Here is a 20,347-nt window from a genome sequence, read left to right as displayed (position 1 = left end):
GAGCCTAAAAGAAAAACTACCTAACTGAAACCTTAACACTGAGAAGAGGGGAGGAGAAAATGAATAGCTGCTGAGAATATAATCCAGTTTATACATTTGTTTTCCTTTTAATGCTTTTGTGTCCTATTCAATAAATCTTCACCAAAGCCAAGTTATGAAGACATTTTGTCTTTTAAAAGAAAGAAGGTGTTACCCTTTGCATTTACATCTATAATTCAGTTGATTTTTGCATATAAGATCAGGTCAAGATTCATTTTATTCTATGTGCATTTCCAGCTGACCCATTATTATTTATCGAAAAAAACCCTCCTTTCCCCCATTGTACATAAGTGTCACCTTTGTTACAAATCAGATGACCAGGTATGTGTGAAGCTGTTTCTGAACTCCAGCCCATTCCACCAATCTATTTGTCTATCTTCATACCATTATCACATTGTCTTAATTACCGTAGCTTTATAATAAGTTATAGTTCTATAAAGTCCTCTAACTTTATGAATTTTCTTCAATATTGCCTTGGCTAATCCACATAAATGTTTGTATCAACTTGTCAATTTTAACACGTAACTCCAGCCAAAATTTATGACTAGGATTATACGGCTCTATATCAATTTGAAGACAATTATCTTCACAATGAGTCTTTCAATCCATAAACATATTTCAATCCATAAATGTAGCTCTTCATTTATTTAGGTCTTTAACTTCTCTGAGATTGTGCAGTGTTCAGAGTAGAAGTCTTACATATCTTTCTAATTTATTGCTATGTATTTGATGTTTTTTAATGCTACTCAAATAGATCAAGAAATTTATAATAAGCACAAGGAACACAAAAGAAAAAGAGATTTTAAGAGACATGAAGAAGAGAATATGATGGTCTAACATCTATTTAACTGAAATCCCAGAAAGAAAAATAACAGAAAATAAGACAAAAAGAATATCTGATAAGATTAATAGATGAGATTTTTCCAAAATAAAAGACACTAGCCCACACATCCAAGAGTCCCAAATACTACTAAGCAAAACAAATGTAAAGAAATAAATCACATATCCTGGTAAAATTGCAAAAATAATGACAAATGAAGATCTTAAAAGTAGCAGTAAAGACATTACTTTCAAAGAAGCAACAGCTAAAATAGGAGGTGATTTCTCATTGGAAATAACAAAAGCCAGGAAATAATAGAATAGGTCGGGGGTGCTGCCAACCCAAAATTTTATACCCATCAAAAATACATCCTCAAATGTAAGTTCAATAAAGATATTTCCAGACCAACAAAATCTGAGATATTGTAAACCAGCAAACCTCCCTAAAGGGAAATCTAAATGATACAGTTCAGGAAAAAAATGATCCTGGATGGGAGGTCTCAGAGGCATAAAGAAATGTTAGGCACATAAAATGGTAAACATATGAGTAAAACTTCAACAAACACTGACCATATAAACTATAAAATCCTAAAGGCTTTAAGAAGACATTAAAAAAGTTAAAACACACAAAAATGATCATTTATATTGATAAGAAGGAGTAAAGTCTTCTAAGATCCTCATATTATTCAGAAGGTGTAGCTATTAGTTAAACTTCATTTTGAATAAGGTAAGTATGCAAGTTAAAATGCATAATATAACCACTGAAAGATTAAAAACAGAGTAAACAACTTCCAAACCTGCAGAGTTGGAGGAAAAAAGGAAAAAAACAGGAACAAAAAATTAGCAAGTCAACTCAAAAGAAGGCCAACAAGGAAAGAAAAGGATACACATAGAACAAATAAGAAGCACAAAGTAATAGCAGACATCCATTCCAAATCTGTCAGCAATCAACATTAATTGTAAATGAACTCAACTATATCAACTAGAACACAAAAGTAGACTGGATTTTAAATTTTTTAAGTAAATTTTAAAAAAATCATAGAGACCAAGTTAACTGAACATAAGGGAATTAACCTAGAAATCACATTAAGAAAAATATTAGGAGATTTTTTAAAAACTCTATCAAGGCCGGGCGCGGTGGCTCAAGCCTGTAATCCCAGCACTTTGGGAGGCTGAGACGGGTGGATCACAAGGTCAGGAGATCGAGACCATCCTGGCTAACACGGTGAAACCCCGTCTCTATTAAGAAATACAAAAAACTAGCCGGGCGAGGTGGCGGGCGCCTGTAGTCCCAGCTAGTCGGGAGGCTGAGGCCGGAGAATGGTGTGAACCCAGGAGGCGGAGCTTGCAGTGAGCTGAGATACGGCCACTGCACTCCAGCCTGGGTGACAGAGCGGGACTCCGTCTCAAAAAAAAAAAAAAAAAAAAAAACAAAAAAAAAACTCTATCAAAATATCTATTAACAGAACCAGAGAAATTCATCCAGAGAAGTAAACGGCTTACATTCAAGCAGTAGGATATAGAGAATGTGGAAGGCACTCTTTGATGCCCCCTTTAAATGTCTCTGATGCCTGACTACATCAGGCACCATATTTTTTCCCTGATAGAAATCAGTTAGTTCAAAATTCTGGGCCAGGCACAGGGGCTCACACCCGTAATGCCAGCACTTCCGGAGGTGATGAGCGGATCATTTGAGCTCAGGAGTTCCAGATCAGCCTGGGCAACACGGCAAAACATCATCTCTACAAAAAATACAAAAATTGGCCAGGTGTGGTACCGCACACCTGTAGTTCCAGCTACTCGGGAGGCTGAGGTAGGAGGATCACCTGAGCCTGGGAGGTTGAGGCTGCAGTGAGCTGTGTTCACACCACTGCACTCCAGCCAGGGTGACAAGAGGGAGGATCCTGTCTCAAAAAAAAAAAAAAAAAAAAATTCTGACTTACCTATTTTTGCACTAATGTAACAACTACTGGCCTCAACAAATTCAACAAACATTATATCTTGAGTCTTATTTTTCAGGTTTGTCTTCTATTTCTCTAGTTACCTCTGGGATAAGAATACATTCACTTCACCAATCTAGCACCAAACTCCACCACAAAAATGGATTAGGATTTTATAGATCACTTTCAGTTTCAAAATGCTTCACCACTGGTATTTCTAGCCATAAGCATGTATTTGCTATGTCTTATTTCTCCTTCACCTTATGAACATGCTGAACAAGGAGCACTTCTAGGACACCTAATACATATACCTAAATGTTGAGCCTCCAGCGGTGCCATTTGTAAAGAGGATGCCGTACATTGAGTGTATGGATATTGATGAAACTGGAAAAATTTGAGTAAGAAAGACATGTTTTTATGACAATCACTTTACAGTCACTAAGATATTCAGAGGAGCCTTAAGAGAAAGACCACTTCCTATTCTCTCTGTAATTGATTTACTATAATTCTAAGACAAAGACAGACCTAGAGCACTTCCTAAGATTTTAAACTGTTTCAGAAGTTTACACCTTAATATTTCAAAAGAAATATACTGTTATCACCACTCTACCTCCTACAACTGATCAGTCCTACTATTCCTGAAATAGTCTCAGATAGGCAAGTCTCTTAACTGTGGAGGACTAGGTTTTGACCTGTTGCTAGTGTGGACATCTCCTTCAGCTTCTCCTTCTCCTTCTCCCTCGGAGCCATCTCCCTCCTGGTGCCCAGTGGTGGTGCTGATGGCTCCAGTGCTTGAGCTGACACTTCCTGGTCCAGCCGGATGCCCCTCAGCTGTAGCATCGCCATAAGCACTGCTCCGGCCAGACACTAGAGGGAAATAGTTTAAAAAGCACAAATCAACTCCCAAAGCATGAAGGAACCCAGTGCATTCTAAAGCAGCAGCCAATAGATAATAACGGGTAGCATTAGACAGCAACTGGTAGTATTTTTTTCTTATACGTAAAGCTAAGTAAGACCCCACAGCACTGTGTTAAATCACTCTCACAGTAGCCATTAACCCTTCCCCGGTACATAAGACCCACCTATAAGAATAATCTTAATCTCAGATGCTAATACATTTCTATCTCATACTTCAGAGGAAACATACACTGACATGGGAATCTATAAATTATTAGCTGCTCTTAATCTCCTCTGTAAAAATTGTATCTGATTGCTACCCACGGACTGATATGGAAGGTCAAACCAAAATGGCTGTCATGTTCCCTCCTTCTAGAGTCCCACCTCATCAGCTAGTAGACTGTGGGGATGGTATGCTATGTGAACACATCAGATCATTAACAATAAGATCGCGTAAAAAAACCCTCCCCCAAATAAATAAGGAGCAGAAACCATAGGATAATGGGTTTCAAGGTGACACCATAACTGTTTTAGGCTAATCATGACTTAGAATTATGCACATCATCACAGTTTCAGAGAGGAAAAAAAAAAAAAAAAGAATTATGCATGTCAATGCTTTTTTTCCACTAACAGATAATTAGTAAATATCTGTAAAATATTTCAATACTAACCCCCTGAGCTTAAGCCATTGAACATTTGAAACTCGAAAGTTGAGGCCAAATGAATCCATAAGACTTTCAGAGAGTCCACAAGACTTTCAATGAGTCTCTATAACTTTTCTTTGCAAAAACCAACCCCAGGACCCAAGCAGAGATTCCTGTTTTGTCCCCACCCTCTGCCCCCCTCCATGGCACATTACCACTGTGCTCGCCAGCCACTGAGTCCACCGCACTGCCCCCGCTCTCCGAGCCCACACTACCACCGTGGTCAGCAGGAGAGGTCCGAAGGGTAGAACCATCTGTTGCTGCTGTGCTGCCCTCGTCGTCTGAGGCTGGAGCTGAGAGAGTAACGAGAGCTGTTACAGGTTAAAAAATAAAAACATTAAAAAAAAAAAAAAAAAAGAGCCCTCCTTGGGATGAAAGCATCAAACCACATAGTGCATAGGACACAATGCAGTTTATATATCCTGTCGTCAAAGAAAAAAGGGAAAGATTTGCTTTGCTGGTTAATCGCTAACAGAAACAAACACTATACACGGTGCATTGCAAACAGTACTTAGACAGGAGTGAAGAAAACCCAGTTCACTGGGCATTTCCTTCGCTGTTTAAATTACAGTGCAAGTTCAGTAAGAATCTGTGACATGGACGCTGAGTTTTCTAGCTAAAATGCTTCATGGTTACCATTGTTTAGGTGTTACTGACACCTGCTGAGAGATCTGAAACTAGCCATTACCATTCAAAGCATAGAACTCTGAATTTTAACAAGATTTGTTTTGAAATCAGTCAATTTTTGCTTATGTTAGGAAGTCACTTAGCATGAGCTCTTGAATCAACCCGGTTTTGTTTTTTTTAGCAAGTGGTCCAAAGGGGAGCTCATGGGGAAATTTCACATCTCCTAATCATCCTCATCAGATGCTAATAATGAAGCAAGGAAATTCCCCAGAGACAGCCACAGCATCCAGGATCAGGGCTGAGCTGAGACAGGAGGAAAATGCTGGATGAGATACATGGGGGAGGAAAGCCAGGACAGCCACAGAGCACAGCGGGAACACGACTGGCACAACACAACAGCAACCTCAGAGCCTGAAATGGCAGCAACTAAAGAGACCTGAGAAAAGCAACAAGCCATGGCAGCAGGTGGGGCCAGCCGCTCTCTCCCTTTCTTATCTACCCAGGCTAAAACTTCCAAAAGAAAAGAAAAAAAAAAAAAAAACACAAGGAAGCATCAGTCTCAAAAACTATAAATCAACCCTTAAATTACTCAGGGGTTGACCAGGTATCTCCATTTGGTCTAACTCTCTATTCATTAAACATTTTTTTTTAATCAGATTAGGGAAAAGATTGAAAATAAAGAGCAGATGAGTTCTGGAGATTTCCTATAGATTTCAATTGTCCACAAAAACCCTCTCTCTCAAGCTCATAGATCCCTGATGGTTGGTCACATGGACCAAGAATTCTGAAGTACCATCTAGCTTCTTGTAGCTCTCCTTTCATTTGCAAATGAAGATAAAAAAAGTAAAAAGTATGAGTTCTATTTCTTGTCTCTCTTTTAATACTGTCTAAATTGTTAGAGCTCTGACAAAGAACGCTGGAAGCTGAAGTGGAAGCCCTGTAGCTGATCAGCCTGCAGGCCGCTCTCTCGGCTTTTCCGTGGGGAAGTAGCTGAAGCCAGGCAGCATGCAAAGTGTGAGGAAGCGGAGCTGTGCGCAGCAGGGCCGAGCCACAGCACCACACCCTCCACACCCATCTTTCTAAAGCCAAGGCAGAAGCAGGAAGTCCAGAATGGCCTGTCAAAGCAGCTGCCCATTACACTCTCACAGCAGTGGAGATAAGGCCTGAGGGTCCTGGGGCCCTGAGCCGTGCTCCTTGCTGTGGACAGTTACCTGATGCTGTGGTGTCAGAGAGGGTTCCTGCGTCCAGAGAGGAAGAGCTGGGTGCCTGGCCGGACAGTCCCAGGCTCTGCAGGCCCAGGGCACTGCTGCTGCTGCCTGGGAAACAAGTGGAGAGTGAGCACAACATCCCCTCCAGGTCCCATCCACAGTGCTGCTTTGGCCACGTGCTGCCCTCAAGAGTCTCCAAACACCAGCATGTGACCCCCTCTGGCCTAGAGGAAGTTAGCCAACAGCCACTGCTGTCCACCCACCAAGTTCAGTTACAGAGATGGTGGAATGCTTCCTTCAGCTCAGGCAGGACACAGGCTGGAGGAATCTAAGATTCGAGAGGAAATAACCCAAACTGGCAGAAACTATGAGATTAGCGCTCAGACTGAAATTCCCACCACAGCCCTCTCACTCTCCACCTGTATCTCTGAACAGCTCTCACCCAGATCAACCTCTCCCCAAATCTGGGGACAAGCTAAGTCAGCTGGATATCAGTAACTGCCAAACCCTCTTTTCCTGCGCAAGGCCAATGGGCTGCTTTGTTCCTGGCATGGCCTTCTACCTTGTTGGTCCTGCTGCAGGCTCAGGGCAATGGCTAGTTCAACCATGGTCTCGTCATCTGCATCAGGCGGGATGTCCAGCATGGGGGGGAAGCCCTCTGCGCCTGCCAGCAGGGCCTCCAGGGGAGAGGGGTTGCCATTGTTGACATTTTCAGCTGTCTCCAGGACCATCGACTCAGACTGCAGAGAGAAAGCTCTGTCAGTGTCCCATGGTAAATGGTAACTTTTGGAAGTCCACTGAATAAGAGCTAGAGGAGAGTTTTGAAGCTCCTCCTCCCCTTCTCCTGCTGCCAGAGACTCACCACCATCTCAAAATCTCCATGGTCCACCTCACTCTGTTCCTGGCTTTCCTGACGGATGTGACCACCATTCGGGATCCCTGATGACTGCATTTTCTCATCTGCATCATCATCGTCATCATCATCCTTGTCTCCTGAGTCAAAGAAACCCCAGTCACCTGAAGGTGCTTGCTTTCCTCCTTTGGCACATGGTGCGATAAGTCATGTGGCAACAAAAAGCCTGGCCAAGCTACCAGCTAGCACCCTGGGCTTTAGTGGGAGAACTCCGGGGTGCTATGCCTGGCCTTGTTCTCTTACTTCTTGGACCTATAGCATCTGGGAAGATGGAGGTGGCTGTGACAGCTTGCCCCCCACAAAAATAAAATGTTTTCCAGCTAGTGAAGGAAACAACCTTGGATTCCAAAGGGATTTCCATAAAGCCGAGAGATCTAAAACCAGGAGGCCCCTCAAGTGCCCACTAACTCTCAGGAGACCTTGGATAAGACAGGAAAAATAATATGATTGGGATCTTTACCTTTTGTCTGTCATGACAGATTAGAATTTGTTTCACTACTTTTTTCTAAAACAACTAGGTCAGTGAGATTTTCACACTATGTAAGTATTATGAAAAGAACCAGAACTGAAGTGTAAAACCACTGACTGGAAACCAAGGATACCACTGCAGGTCCTGCCTGTGCCAGCTTTTGTGTGAAGGTGAGAAGGCCTTCTAATAAGGAAGATGTCCAGGTGAGACTCCTAATTGTCAGAAGAGGATAGAGACCTCATCTTCCACTCAATGGATTGCTAAAGCATGTAAATATGTCCCTTAGAAACATAAACTATCTCCACTCTAGGTTCTTGCTAGAGAAAAGAGCCACAAACTTAGACAAGATAAATGATATGCAAGGAAGACTGTCTGAAAGTCACAAAGTTGTGTACATTCCTCTAGACATGCACTGTGCACTGAGCACTTAAAACATGGCTGTCTACAAGGAGATGTGCCACTAGTGTAAAATACATTCTGGATTCCCAAAATGGTACCAAAACAGGCAAAATATTTCACTAATAAATTTTGTATATTGACAATATATGTTGAAATAACATATTTGATATACTGGATTAAATAATTAGTAAATCAATTTTACGTTTTACTCTTTATAATATTGCTATTAGAAAACTTAAAAGTACGGCTGGGCAGTGGCTCACGCCTATAATCCTAACACTTTGGGAGGCCGAGGCGGGTGGATCACTTGAGGTCAGGAGTTCGAGACCAGCTAAGCCAACATGGTGAAACTCCGTCCCTACTAAAAATACAAAAATTAGCTGGGTGTGGTGGCACACGCCTGTAATCCCAGCTACTTGGGAGGCACAGACTGCAGTGAGCCGAGATTGTATCATTGTACTCTAGCACTCTAGCCTGGATGATACAGTGAGACTCTGTCTCAAAAAAAAAAAAAAAGAAAAGAAAAGAAAATGTAAAGGTACATAGTGACTTTCATTTGAAATTTACTTCTAAATCAAGCCAAGTAACCAGAATTATATAATTCTGTTATTCAGACACCTTTTAGAATTGCCTTTACTGAATCGTAAAATGTTATGCCCTTGACTGTGTCCAAGTGTATCATGAGGGAAACTCCTGTGAAATTTGCTATCCAACTTATTGTAGGTAAGTCCACTAAGGATTCTGCCCCTTTGGCAACAAAATGGACATTTAATGAAGAGCTTCTATCGCAAGAAAAGTTACATTTTTGTTTTGTCTTTGGTCACTGTGCTTTTATTTTTGCTATGGCTCTTAGGAAACTTTCAGCCACCTCACAAGGTCCTACATGGTTGTTAGGTGAGCCATGGCCTCTCATCTTTATTTTTATTCTACTTACCATATACATTTTGATGTGCCACCTTAAATTCTTTATGGGGTGAGGTAGCATTAGAAAAAAGGTAGATACATAAACAAAAGTCTCCAGGACCTTGGTCAACATGCGCAGCATGTCTAATGCTACTGTACCTCCCTCTCTCCCCTCCTCCCAAATACAGGCTTGAGCCTAAACCCAGACCTCACATTACCCATTGGAGTGTTGCTTCGAGGGGAGGAGGGTAAAGTCACATGTCTCCGTTTGTTCCTGGGCCTTAGGACTCGAATTAGAGCTTGTTTACAAGAGAAGCTCACAGCAGGATCCTGAGGTTTAAAAGGAAACTGTCACGCTTTGGTCTCGTATTATTCATGAAACTCTCTATAAAACACTTTCCTTTCTTGGTCACTCACTCCCACACATGTGGATACCTCTCTACTCTCACCTGCAACCCAGCGGACAGCAGGCACATCAGCAGGTTAAGTTAATCCCCTGTTCCTGACCTGGCACACATAAAAGAGCCATTCACTAACTTCCTGTCTCTCAGTTCCTGGGGATAGACTGGCAGGTCATTCGCTCCTGAGGCCATTTTGGCCCCTTACAAAAGGCTTTGGCTTTTTATCAGATGATCAGGCCCCCAGTGCGCATCTTAGCTCTGTGCTAAAATCAGTAGTTTTAACACTAAGCTTCTGTGAAAGGGTCACTGGAAATAGAAATCTTGATGTACTACTTTCATTCATGCCCTCATTTAAGTCACAATTCACTGAGTTACCTAGCACTTACTATGCAGCAAGCAGCAGGCCAATCCCTGGTGATTCAGCACTGAACAAGAGAGACTAAGCCCATCCCCTTTGCAAATCTTTCTCTTCCATGGAGTAAGATCTTAAAGCTTTTACTGATATTCGAAACTTCATCCCTTCAGCTTCCTTTAAATCTATTTTATTTCATTAGTTTAGCAAGCTAAAAACAATTTTCCAGACATTCCCTGGCTGCTGAGAGCTCTCTGGGATTGTAATGCTACGTACAGGACACAAGAGCATCTGCATGTAGATCTTGGATGCTGTGTTAATACAATCCAGCTCACAGGTGCAGTAGCCATGGATGATGTCCACCAGAGCATTGACAGTAGCTTCAATATGAGTTAGGCCTAAAGGAGACACAAACATTATTTGAAAATCTGGAGCAAAAAGCTCTAACTACTTGAGAGTCTGAGACAAAAGTGTAGCTTTTTATCTCCGCATAAAAGGTCATGCAAACAAAATGACAAACACTCACACACACACTCACTCACACACAGTAGCCTGTCAGTATTATTTGTGATTTGTTTCATTAACAGTTTCCTAATCTCCCAAATTGTCCTCAAAAGCCTTTCCAGATATCTTGAGTCACAGAAATAAGTAGCTGTCCACTCTCTCTGGATATCAAAAGACAAGGCAAGGAAATATGAAGAGGAAGGCAAATACTAAATGTCCTCTAATATCCTCCAACCTCAGGTGATGACAAAACATGACCTTGACATGCCTTTTAGGTTCACCCACCCAAGTGTCCTCCAAACATGAATGAGCACCAGGATCATCCTACTTTTCTATATTGCTATTCAAACCCTTACCCTTCAATTTTCAATGGTATAAGAAGTTAGAGACCAAAAGAAATATAATAGTCCTCAAGATACTTTTGCCTTTTGAGCTAGCTTTAAGCCAAGTTATCAAAGATTTTTTAAAACAATGATAAACCAGTGAGGAGACACACAGACACACACAACACACACACACACACACACACACACAGTGCCTCTTTATGTGAAATATTCAACCCCAGTGAAAAGATATGGTACAAGAAAATCCCACTCTGCCACACTGCTAAATTCCTCAGGAACATTGCATTTATCTCACAGACTTCTACTTGTCAATTATGAATTCTGGAAGAAATGGATTATGGAGAATGAAGGCTAATGGCTAATGGTCATGGCTGTTCAAAGACAGAACTTACATCAGGCTTCATTACCAAGATTCAAATATCCCTTTTAACATACCTGGAAGGCAGGCAGGTGCCAAGAAGGCATTCTTGGGTTTAGATGCATGGAGTTTCCAGAAGTGGTTCACAAGCTGGGTGATGAAACTACAGCAATCTCCTTCCAACTGCTTCTGCGGTTCTTTCCCCTCATCCATTCCTTCTAAGCAGGAGAAAGAAAATTATCAACGATGGTAAATCTGAGGTGGAATTTAATTTGTTTTAAGGTTAACTCAGGTCAAGGAAGCTTGCCTGGGGAGGGAGTTTCAAGTGGGGGCCCAATCAATATGCCAACTATCCCTAGACTCCAGCAGGCACATCTAGGAAAAAAACAGTCTGGGAAAGGAATATCGCAGAAAACATTGTATGTTAGAATTAAGTAGAAGGGGGAGCATTTAGGATGTTTACAGCAGATTCAAAGATCTCAGTTCCAACTGTTCAACTTTTAAAACCTAGAGGAACATATGAACATTCTAGAGATTTCTCTAGAATAATTCTGGGATTCTAGTATTAAAAGGAGGAACAGGATGATGATGGAGCATGTAAATAACAGAGAATTGTAAAGGCAGCAATCAGCTCAATTTGACAATGACAAAACAGGTTTGCTACCCAGCCAACAGAAAAGGAGATAAGGAAACAGCACTAAGCACTGAGAAAGCTGCTACACATATTAATAATAGCACTGGCAAAAGAACAGCATGAAAGTGAAAGATATGTCACAGATGCTTCAAAGCAACCAGGGCCCAACCAAGCTTAGCTTTCCCCTGAAGCTCCTAAGAGGTAGTAACTTCAGAGACAGATTATATCTGATGTCTATAACACTAAATAAACTCAAGGATAATCAAAAGGATAAGCACTGGAAAAAGAATGTGTTTAAAATGGTACAATTTCAATGTCAAAAGGCCCTACAAGGTATAAAGACCAAGAAGCAAAATCCTTGTCTCTGAGCATGCAGTCAGTCAGAGGCCAGTAAGAACAGTAAGGAAGAGAGGGTAAATAGGCATATGAAGCAGATCTCAGGACCACGGCCATAGGGGCCAAGTTCACCTGTTTCCATCTGGGGCAGCTTTGACTCCGTAAAGTGGACAAGGTTGTTGGGGCGCATGATGGCAATGGAGCGAGCTGTGATCACCAGCCTCTGGAACACCTCGGGGTCCAAATCCTTGCCTTCTTTGCTGGATGTGTTGAGACACTGTACAGCTTTGCTCAGCAAGGCCTGATCCTATAAAACAACAGGGGCACAGAGGGTCAGCCATAAGCAAGAGCTGGGTACAAAAGCAAAGAGGAGAGAAAAGCTGGCAGATCACCAGGATTATTACCTCCTCTCAAGAGAACAGGCCAATGAACACCAATCACCTACAACAAATCTTCAAAGCAGCCCCATATAGTTAAGTTTCTTAATACATAAAATATTAATGTTATTAAAAAATTTAAAACCCTGCAGTATCAAAGTATGATGGGAAAATTCAAATCTACTCAGTTCTCCAGAACTGCTGGATTTCTTTCTCCTACAACAGAAGAGCCATTTCCTAGCAAATTCATATTACCCAAGGACAGTGTTTCCAAAATTGCCTTTCCTCGAGAGGCTCAGCAGGTTAAACTCACATTTTTCAGTTCCCTGGGTTGGAGGCACAGAAGCTAACCAAAGCTCTGGGTTGATGGTTCCTCTCAGAGCCTTTCTTTCTCAGGGGTCTGAACTGTCATCTTTTCCATCTACAGAAATTGGCCCAATTTGTCTCCTTTGGCAATGCCTTTCTTTTATAAGTGATACCCTCTTTCCCCAGAGTTTGCCATCAGAGGCACTCCAACAACTATGCAACACTTGTCTCACCAACAAGGACAGTGCACCTCTCGTGTTACGCCACAGCTGAGGGAGGGAAAACACTAGCAGTCTGTCTCCTGAGGGACTCCCTCACCTCACCCTTTTCCAGTGAGAAGGCCACCCACACTCAATGTCCCTCCCTCTCTTTCTTAAGTCTTGTTGATCCTGTTAGAGTGACAGAAAAATAAGTATAAACCAGGGGCCCAGTCACTGGCTTATCCTCAGTTTTGAGTGGCACTTGAGAATTTCTCAGGACAAACTCTGTAAAATGTAGGTCTAATCTGAATGCTATCCTCTCTTTACCTTACTTTGCTGTGCTGCTGCTTTACAATGAAAAGCTAACTTATTTGATTCCCTGTCAGCACTGCAATTTCCTTTCCTACACAGGCATCCCTGAGAGAGAACAGTTACCTTGTGGCTGTGGTAGGCCGAGCGGCTGGTGTGCAGGCTGGCCAGAAGGCTCTTGGACTGCTGCTGGACACTGGCAGGTGCTGGCAGGGACAACAGCAAAGTGGCCAGCTCCTGAGCGGCATTCTTGTTTCTCTCCTGAGGCAAAAGATGGCAAGGTTATCACTAACCCCACCAACTCGAGGTAGAATGAACTATCTACACTCTGCCTGCCCTTCCTTCCTTCTAGGCCACCAGGGCTAGGTTATGCTCCATGGACTGCAAAGAGAAAAAAAAAAATTCAGAAATTATAATCCTCCTTCCTACCAGATGAGGAAATGGAATCCAAGCTCGTGATTCCCAGAACAGTGTTATTGTACCAACACGCATCCTATTCTATACACACGCTCACTATGGGCCCTAAAAGTAGGACATGAGGCCTTAAGCTGAAGACTTCTCTGGAGCTTCTTAGCAAATCAAGATTATGCTACTATAAATGTTCTTTAGCTGCGAGGCCTCAGGGCCTCAGACAACTCCACTGACTTCCTGCCTCTTCAGAAAGCTTCCATGTGCTTTGAAAAAGTGACTTGCCTTCTCGATGATTGGGCCAACGGCAAAGCAGCTTTCCAGGGCTTCTAAAGAACTCACAACCAGCCTGGGGAGACAGAAAACCTGGCTTGAGTACAACACCGTTCTCTCCGCCTTGCGCTTTAGCCTAAGCAAACTATAGTCATGAGGACCTTGGGGACAGCTAATGAATGCCAAATACAAAATCAAAGCACAATAAGACCTGCCACAGGCACCATGCATATCGTTTCCTATGTTACAGGCCAGGAGAAACCTGGCTCCTGCTCGGAGATCAACCTGAGGCCATGTTCATAATCCGTAACTCAAAGACGGGGCTTTTCTTCCTCAAAGAGGATAAATGTGCTTCCTTCAGCTGCCTGTGGCAGGGATCACTGAGATGGGCTTAACAGTCTTGATGCAATGGGACCCGAAGCTCAGGTGCCCAGAGATCAGTGGGCAAAAGGATACACAAAGGGAAAGGTAAAAACCATCTTCTTATATTGGAAAGTTTAAAGTTATATATGCACAAAGGCATTTCCTATGAGTCCCTAAGTATAGGGGAGAGAACAAACTATTTTTTAGGTGCATGCCAATTGCCAACATTCAAGGGGTAAATACAAAGCATCTTTAGAAAACTGAGCGATTTCCCCTTAGGAAAGGAATAGGAAACCCAACTACTACTATTAAAGGGTACCAAGTAACATGCTCCCCAGGGTTTACTCCTTTCAATTTAATGTGGCATAGTAAAAAAGAATAACATCCTGACAGCTGAAGCTCTGGACAGAGAAAGAAAAGTATTCAGAAGGTAACTGGAAAGAAAAGGGTTAAGGGGTAGAGGAAGGCAATAAAGAACTAGGGAAGAGGAACCTGAGGCATAAAATAAATTTGGATAGAACGAGCTCTCTAGTGGGTTATCAGATGGTAGGACTTTGCTGCTAATCCCTCTACCCCGAACCCCCTTTTCATCCACTTAGAAAGGGAGCAGAGAGGACTAGGGTAAGGAAGAGAGAGTTGAGAGAGTGTCTGACATGGCCAACACCAAGAGTGCACTTACGATCCTCCATGTACTCCATTTTTACACAGGGACAGCTCTGTAGCCATGCAATGACCAGAACAGAAAGAAGCAGGAGGACTCTTCAACAGAAGCAGAATCAATGCAAAGCCACACCATTGGTTACACTGCTCTCTGACACACACTCACTCGTGCAGAGAAAAGAAAGAGGGCATACTAACCGGTCCAGCTTGGTTAGGGACTCAGTTTCAGAACTTGGGGGAGAAGCAAAGAAAAAAAAAAGGAAAAAAATGTGAAGCTCAGAGAAACCTGGAAACACATCCTAAGCAACCATGTATGGATAGGGTATCGGGGAAAAAGAAAGAGAAAGGAAGGGAGGGAGGAGGCTGCTGGTGGGAGGCAGTGATTCCAAGCAAGGCTATTCTTGTGACTTACAATGTAAGAAACTCAAAATCTTACATCATGAATTACGGTATTTCATCTACCATGGCAAACCAGCAGCTACCTAGCACAAAGAAGCCAAGCACAATGCTTAAGAATGCCACTGTAGGGAGACTAAGGAAACTCTGGACTCTGCTACAAGAGGCAGCAGACAGCCTCTTTGCTGGCAATGTTATTACCACAGAAGTAGCTACTGCAGAGAAAGATGATGAAAAGATGATGAGCTCAGAATGGAAGGGAGGATGTTTTCCTATCATTTCAGCAAGCCTGGATCCTAATCTAGAATACTGGCTTAAGCATCATCTAGCCTGTGGCCTCTGGCTACTCTAAAGGGTACCTGAGCATTAAGAGAAGGGACAGAACTTCTGCCCAGGGAGAGACTCTGGTGTCACATGACTCTGAGCACATTTTTCAGGCTTTGTCTGCACACTAAAGAGACACTGAATATGGGCGAGTTGTATGAAAACTTGAAAAAATCCCAGGCTAGCCTTGAGATGGTTACTAGAAGCTGGCTCTCTCAAGACACGGGAAGGTTCTGCAGTGAGTGGAAGATGTAAAAACTGAAGCCACCCCCTGCCAGCACTGGTACCTCTCCAGGACAGTTCCACTGGTCGTAGTGGGGGCAGCTGAGTCGCCATCTCCAGTGCCGTTGCTCTGGTTCAGATTTGAAGGGCAGATGTTGCTGACAGAGGCAGAAGGGAATTCTTCTGGGGGCTCATCAGGCCAGCCAAACTGCTCCTTAGTCTTGCCATAAATTTTTACAGCATCTATCATGGTGACACCTGCTGGATCCACCGAGGCCCCAACTGCAATAAGCAAGAGAGGACTTTAGGAAGCACATTCTCTAAAGAGCCACCCCTCCAAATCAAAGACCAGAACAGTTGCAGCAAAGAAGTAAATCACGTCAATTTTACAGACACAGAGAAACTTTATCTTCTGAGATATTCACAGCACTTTAATCGTGTATAGATGCTGAATACATGTGGAGAAAGTTCCAGGGACCAAAAGTCAATTACATCTCCTACTCAGAAGAGTCCCTAATCATCACTGTAAGGGTCCTCTTTTGCTTCAGAGTATTGTATCCCCTACCCCTCACTCCCAAGTGTCTCTACACACTTTCTTTGTTCAAAGTACAGATCATGACCATTCTCACTAACAGCAACTATATCTAGGAGAAAGCGTATCAGACCATGGCCAATAATTGACAGAGAAATGCAGTCTTGAGTAAGGCTCAAGGATTTGTATTCTGAGGGTGTAGTTTTCAGTGGCATAGCAAGCCATTGCTAACCATCTCTCAGCCACGTGGACCTGAGGTCTTCCTCTGTGCTTTAAGAAAGCCTTGCAATTTCATGTCAATCTGCCTCCTCTCAGCCTAAACACAGAAGTAGCCCCGTTAGTGAGGCAGACACAACACTATAGAAATGAATACTTAACGAAGTGCAGCCCTATCTTTACTGCTACCATGCTCCAGTGTACTCCTTTCCTGTCACCTTGCCTCTTTAATATTTCAAATGAAGCTCAAAGTTTCCTGACAAAAGGACAGAAAAACCAGTAGAGTGGAGAGATCCCAGAATATTGGAGAGTCACAGACCAGTGGCTCCCAATTTCGCAGTCACAATGAGGACAGAGTCTGCACCAGGGGTTGGTGACTCACTGAAGAGGTTCAGCTTCTTATCAGCCTGCAGGGCTTCTTCTCTGGTGAAGGGGAAGTCAAACCAGCGTGAACGACTCAGGTTGAGCTGCATAGTTCTGCCGAAGATCTCGATATACGATGGGGCCCGTTCTATTGCTTGAGTCCCAATCTGGATCCGCATGCCTGTCATCACCATAGTGCTATTGTTGTTACTTATCTCAATGGTGAAGCCTCCAGGCTGTAGGGAGACAAGGCACACATCAAGAAACTAACGGAAGTTCTTAAGTCTGAACTAGGACTCCTTCTTCTCTGACATTGTCTCAACATGTGAAGCTCATTAAATCTTATCCTTTTAACTCCCCGGTAATGACTTCCTTGTTTCTAAGAATGAGAAAATAGGAAAAGAGAGCAGATTCTCTTCAATGTCAGGCTTCCTTCTCCCCAGCATTAACAACCTCTTTGGTGTCCTCTACACAGTAATCCTGCTGGTACTGGTGGAAACCCAACCTGTACAAGTCCTTTGCCAAGTGAGTGAGAATATCCATTTTTCTAAGGAACAATTTAACTAGAACCGAGGGTTGTGACTGCGAGTATATACTCCATACTTGCATTCTAAAAGGAGATGTATTCCCAAACCATATTGTTTATGAATCCTTTTACCCAGGGACTGATCCCAGTTCAGTGCCATTCTCACCTTGGTGTTGGCCACATACATGCCGGTGGAATTCAGCCGGTGTTTTATCTGTTGTGCATTATAGACCTGCAGGAGGTCATTACCACCAAACTCCACATCTGTCAGCTGCTGGTTGTGTTCAAAAAAGTCAATGGGGAAAGTCACCTGGCTAGATGTGCGGGTTGCTGCAGAGAATGATACCAGATCGTCAGAGTCTCTCCTACCTTTGACCCGACACCGCTGGTAAAGACTCCTCCCAGACAGAGCCCACACTCACACTCTAATCTAAACAAACTCTGGATTATAACATTTGCATCAGCATAATGCCTACATGTGGTTAGCTCTTCAGTGGTTGTTATCCCTAACTATGACATGTCCTAGCAATACAAAGAAATCTGGCATTGGTATCGGGTGTACAGTTAATAACAATAGGCTTTCCCATAACTGGGTTATTTAAAATAAACAATAGAAACTACTTCTTTATAGGAGAATGTAAATGAATAAACCAAAATTCTTTTGAAATGTACTCTAGAGCAAATTTAAGGTAATGTGATGATCCCTGTAATGGTCTTTGCTTAGCTGGATTCGTTCACTGCTAAACTCAAGCTTTCACTTTCCTGAAGAGTCCTCAGTCAGTCAAGTGCTAGACCACCAGCTCAGAGACCTGTGGTGGGCTCTTCACTACTCAGTGGGAAATTAACCAACTGAAGAGATCTATACTTCAATCAGTTCCATTCTTCAGAGAAGTCATTCTCCCTAAACCTAGAGAGAACAATCTCTCAAATAAGGTCCAGGACATAACTCGTTACTAGGCACCAAAGAACCGGTGGCCTGAAACAGGCAGCCAATGGGTGCTTGCCACTTAGAACTGTGACTCTGCTTTTGGGAAATTAGCTAGCACATACCTCTAATTTTACAAAATGTGCAAGTAGGACAGTCACCATTTCTTCACAGATATTTGCAACAGTCTATTCTGAGTCACTGTCTAGAAGACCACCATTCCTACTCCCCCACAAGTCATCTAAGGAGCCTTACTGATTGTAGCTGTTTTGCGCTTTCGAACAGGCTTCATGATGCTGATGACACTGCTGGGCTGCAGGGATGGCTGCAGCCAGTAGGAGGTGTTCTCCACGTTGGCCATGTAAATGCGCAGGCTGCCATCCTCACACAGCAGAATCATTGTTGTCCGCTGCTGCTCATTGCAGGCCATATGCCTAATGGCAACCATGTCTTGGATCTAGGAGGAGAGGACAAAGTAGGGTCGTAGTTCCCACACCTACAGATCAGCATCCACACAGAAAAAGAGGCAGAGATGCAACTGGTTTCACGGTCAGTTGAGGGGCTGTACAGAAGGGTGGCAAAGAAAAGGCATCTAGGAGAAAAAGAACTGAAAATCTTTTATGGGCCTCCACTGAAAGAGCTGGGGAAGCGAAATGAATAAACAAATATAAAAAGAGATCAGGTTCACAGCAAAGTAATGAATGGGAAAATCTGGCACTGACCTTTGCTTTAGCAGGAAGAGTCTTAATCTCCTGGATAAGAAAAGTGTCTGGTTTCACCATAACTACCAGCGGCACCCCTGTAGTTTGCTGGACACAGCACACCAAGCCAGGGTGGTTCATCACCTCAGACCACTGGCAAAGAGCAGGAGAAGTCTTACTGCCACCATTGGAACTGCAGACAACAAAACTGGCCACAGTTAGAGTGTCAATCACCATTCAATAGTTCTTTTCTTGACCTAAAAACCATCCTCTAACTGGCTACGTGACTCCAAAGCAATATCCTTGGCCAGGGAGTCAGATTATCCACAGGTCAGTTTTATTCCAAGCCATGCACACACGCTCATACACCCCAATGGTGCTTCCGGCAGGGCAGTCCTCCTTTGGAATCTCCACTGTGAGGTTCCATGTCTGAAGAACAGGTGGCCCTATGTGCCTAGAGGCTGTCAACTTTAGAGGGCCATGGAGCTGCCTAAGGCAATGACCCAATGTCCTGTCAGGATCTCCAAAAACATCGAGTTAGTGTAAACTGGTATCCATTTTATTTCATCCCAAACCAGGTAATTCCCAAAGAAAGGCCTGAGAGAAAGTGCTACAATTGGGTCATCAATGGCAGATAAGAAACAAGGGATGATACCTTAAGCCTCTTCTTCCTCCTCCCTAAGTGAAACTCTCACTACCTTACACACCCCTCTATTATCTGCAAACTTGGTGAAAGTCTCTTCCTCCCCCAAATCCAACCATGCCCCCATTACTGATACATTCTATTTGCTAACAGAGTAAGTCTCCCCCAGGAGAAAAACTTAAAGGGCATTATGGCAGAATGAGCGTCTAAGAGAAATTTAGGTTCCCTTCTCACATTAAAATCACATTTATAACATTAACTATACGTTTTCCTTCTAAGTAACAGTGGACCCCTAAACTACCTCTGACGGCTTGGGGTCTCCAGGGTGGAGGACAAACTGTGCAGACAACCCAACCTGCCAAACCCAGATGTTCCTTGATTTTAAAGATATCTAGCAGGGAGAAAAAAAGGTTGGCTGGAGAAAATTAAGTTTCACAAAACTCAGAACAGACAGCAGATAGTGGGAGTGGAGATCCATCATTGAATGTGGACATTGTGGAAGTTGAACATTAAATGTTCATTCCCACCTTTTGATGTTAATGGGGAAGAGTTGTAACACCTCCAGGGTCGTCCTGCTGATGGTGGCTGCAAATGATTTGCCTTGACAATAGCTGAAGAACAACATCTGCAACACGTGGGAGTAGTACACAGACACACCGCCGCCCGCCACCTGGCTGTTACTGTCCTGCTGGCACAAAAACACATATTTGCAGTAATTCACGTTGCCTTGGCTACCAACTTCCAGGTTATACTGGT

General features: G+C 43.0%; 1 protein-coding gene across 9 annotated transcripts in view; it reads right to left on the bottom strand.

The window, feature by feature from the left end:
* UBR4 (ubiquitin protein ligase E3 component n-recognin 4) overlaps nt 1–20,347 on the bottom strand; it is a 139,878-nt gene that overhangs the window by 62,814 nt on the left and 56,717 nt on the right. For 2 of the 9 annotated variants that reach the window (XR_013406861.1, XM_077971818.1), the window contains exons 44-60: nt 20,119–20,279; nt 18,970–19,141; nt 18,503–18,704; nt 17,489–17,652; nt 16,816–17,032; nt 15,751–15,967; nt 13,733–13,796; nt 13,166–13,300; nt 11,980–12,154; nt 10,955–11,095; nt 9,948–10,069; nt 9,137–9,248; nt 7,097–7,227; nt 6,797–6,974; nt 6,238–6,342; nt 4,555–4,692; nt 3,491–3,665 (exon numbers count right to left, since the gene is read on the bottom strand). Coding sequence is in view for 8 of the 9 variants with exons in the window: in XM_077971818.1 (XP_077827944.1) it covers nt 3,491–3,665; nt 4,555–4,692; nt 6,238–6,342; nt 6,797–6,974; nt 7,097–7,227; nt 9,137–9,248; nt 9,948–10,069; nt 10,955–11,095; nt 11,980–12,154; nt 13,166–13,300; nt 13,733–13,796; nt 15,751–15,967; nt 16,816–17,032; nt 17,489–17,652; nt 18,503–18,704; nt 18,970–19,141; nt 20,119–20,279 (2,609 nt within the window). In the remaining variant the exon portion in view is untranslated. The remainder of the gene's footprint in view (nt 1–3,490; nt 3,666–4,554; nt 4,693–6,237; nt 6,343–6,796; nt 6,975–7,096; nt 7,228–9,136; nt 9,249–9,947; nt 10,070–10,954; nt 11,096–11,979; nt 12,155–13,165; nt 13,301–13,732; nt 13,797–15,750; nt 15,968–16,815; nt 17,033–17,488; nt 17,653–18,502; nt 18,705–18,969; nt 19,142–20,118; nt 20,280–20,347) is intronic. The other 7 variants (XM_077971834.1, XM_015127461.3, XM_077971844.1 and 4 more) reach the window with 7 other exon arrangements.

This window comes from Macaca mulatta, chromosome 1 (genome assembly GCF_049350105.2).
Source record: "Macaca mulatta isolate MMU2019108-1 chromosome 1, T2T-MMU8v2.0, whole genome shotgun sequence".
Taxonomy (NCBI): domain Eukaryota; kingdom Metazoa; phylum Chordata; class Mammalia; order Primates; family Cercopithecidae; genus Macaca; species Macaca mulatta.
This window is presented reverse-complemented; position numbering and strand designations above follow the sequence as displayed.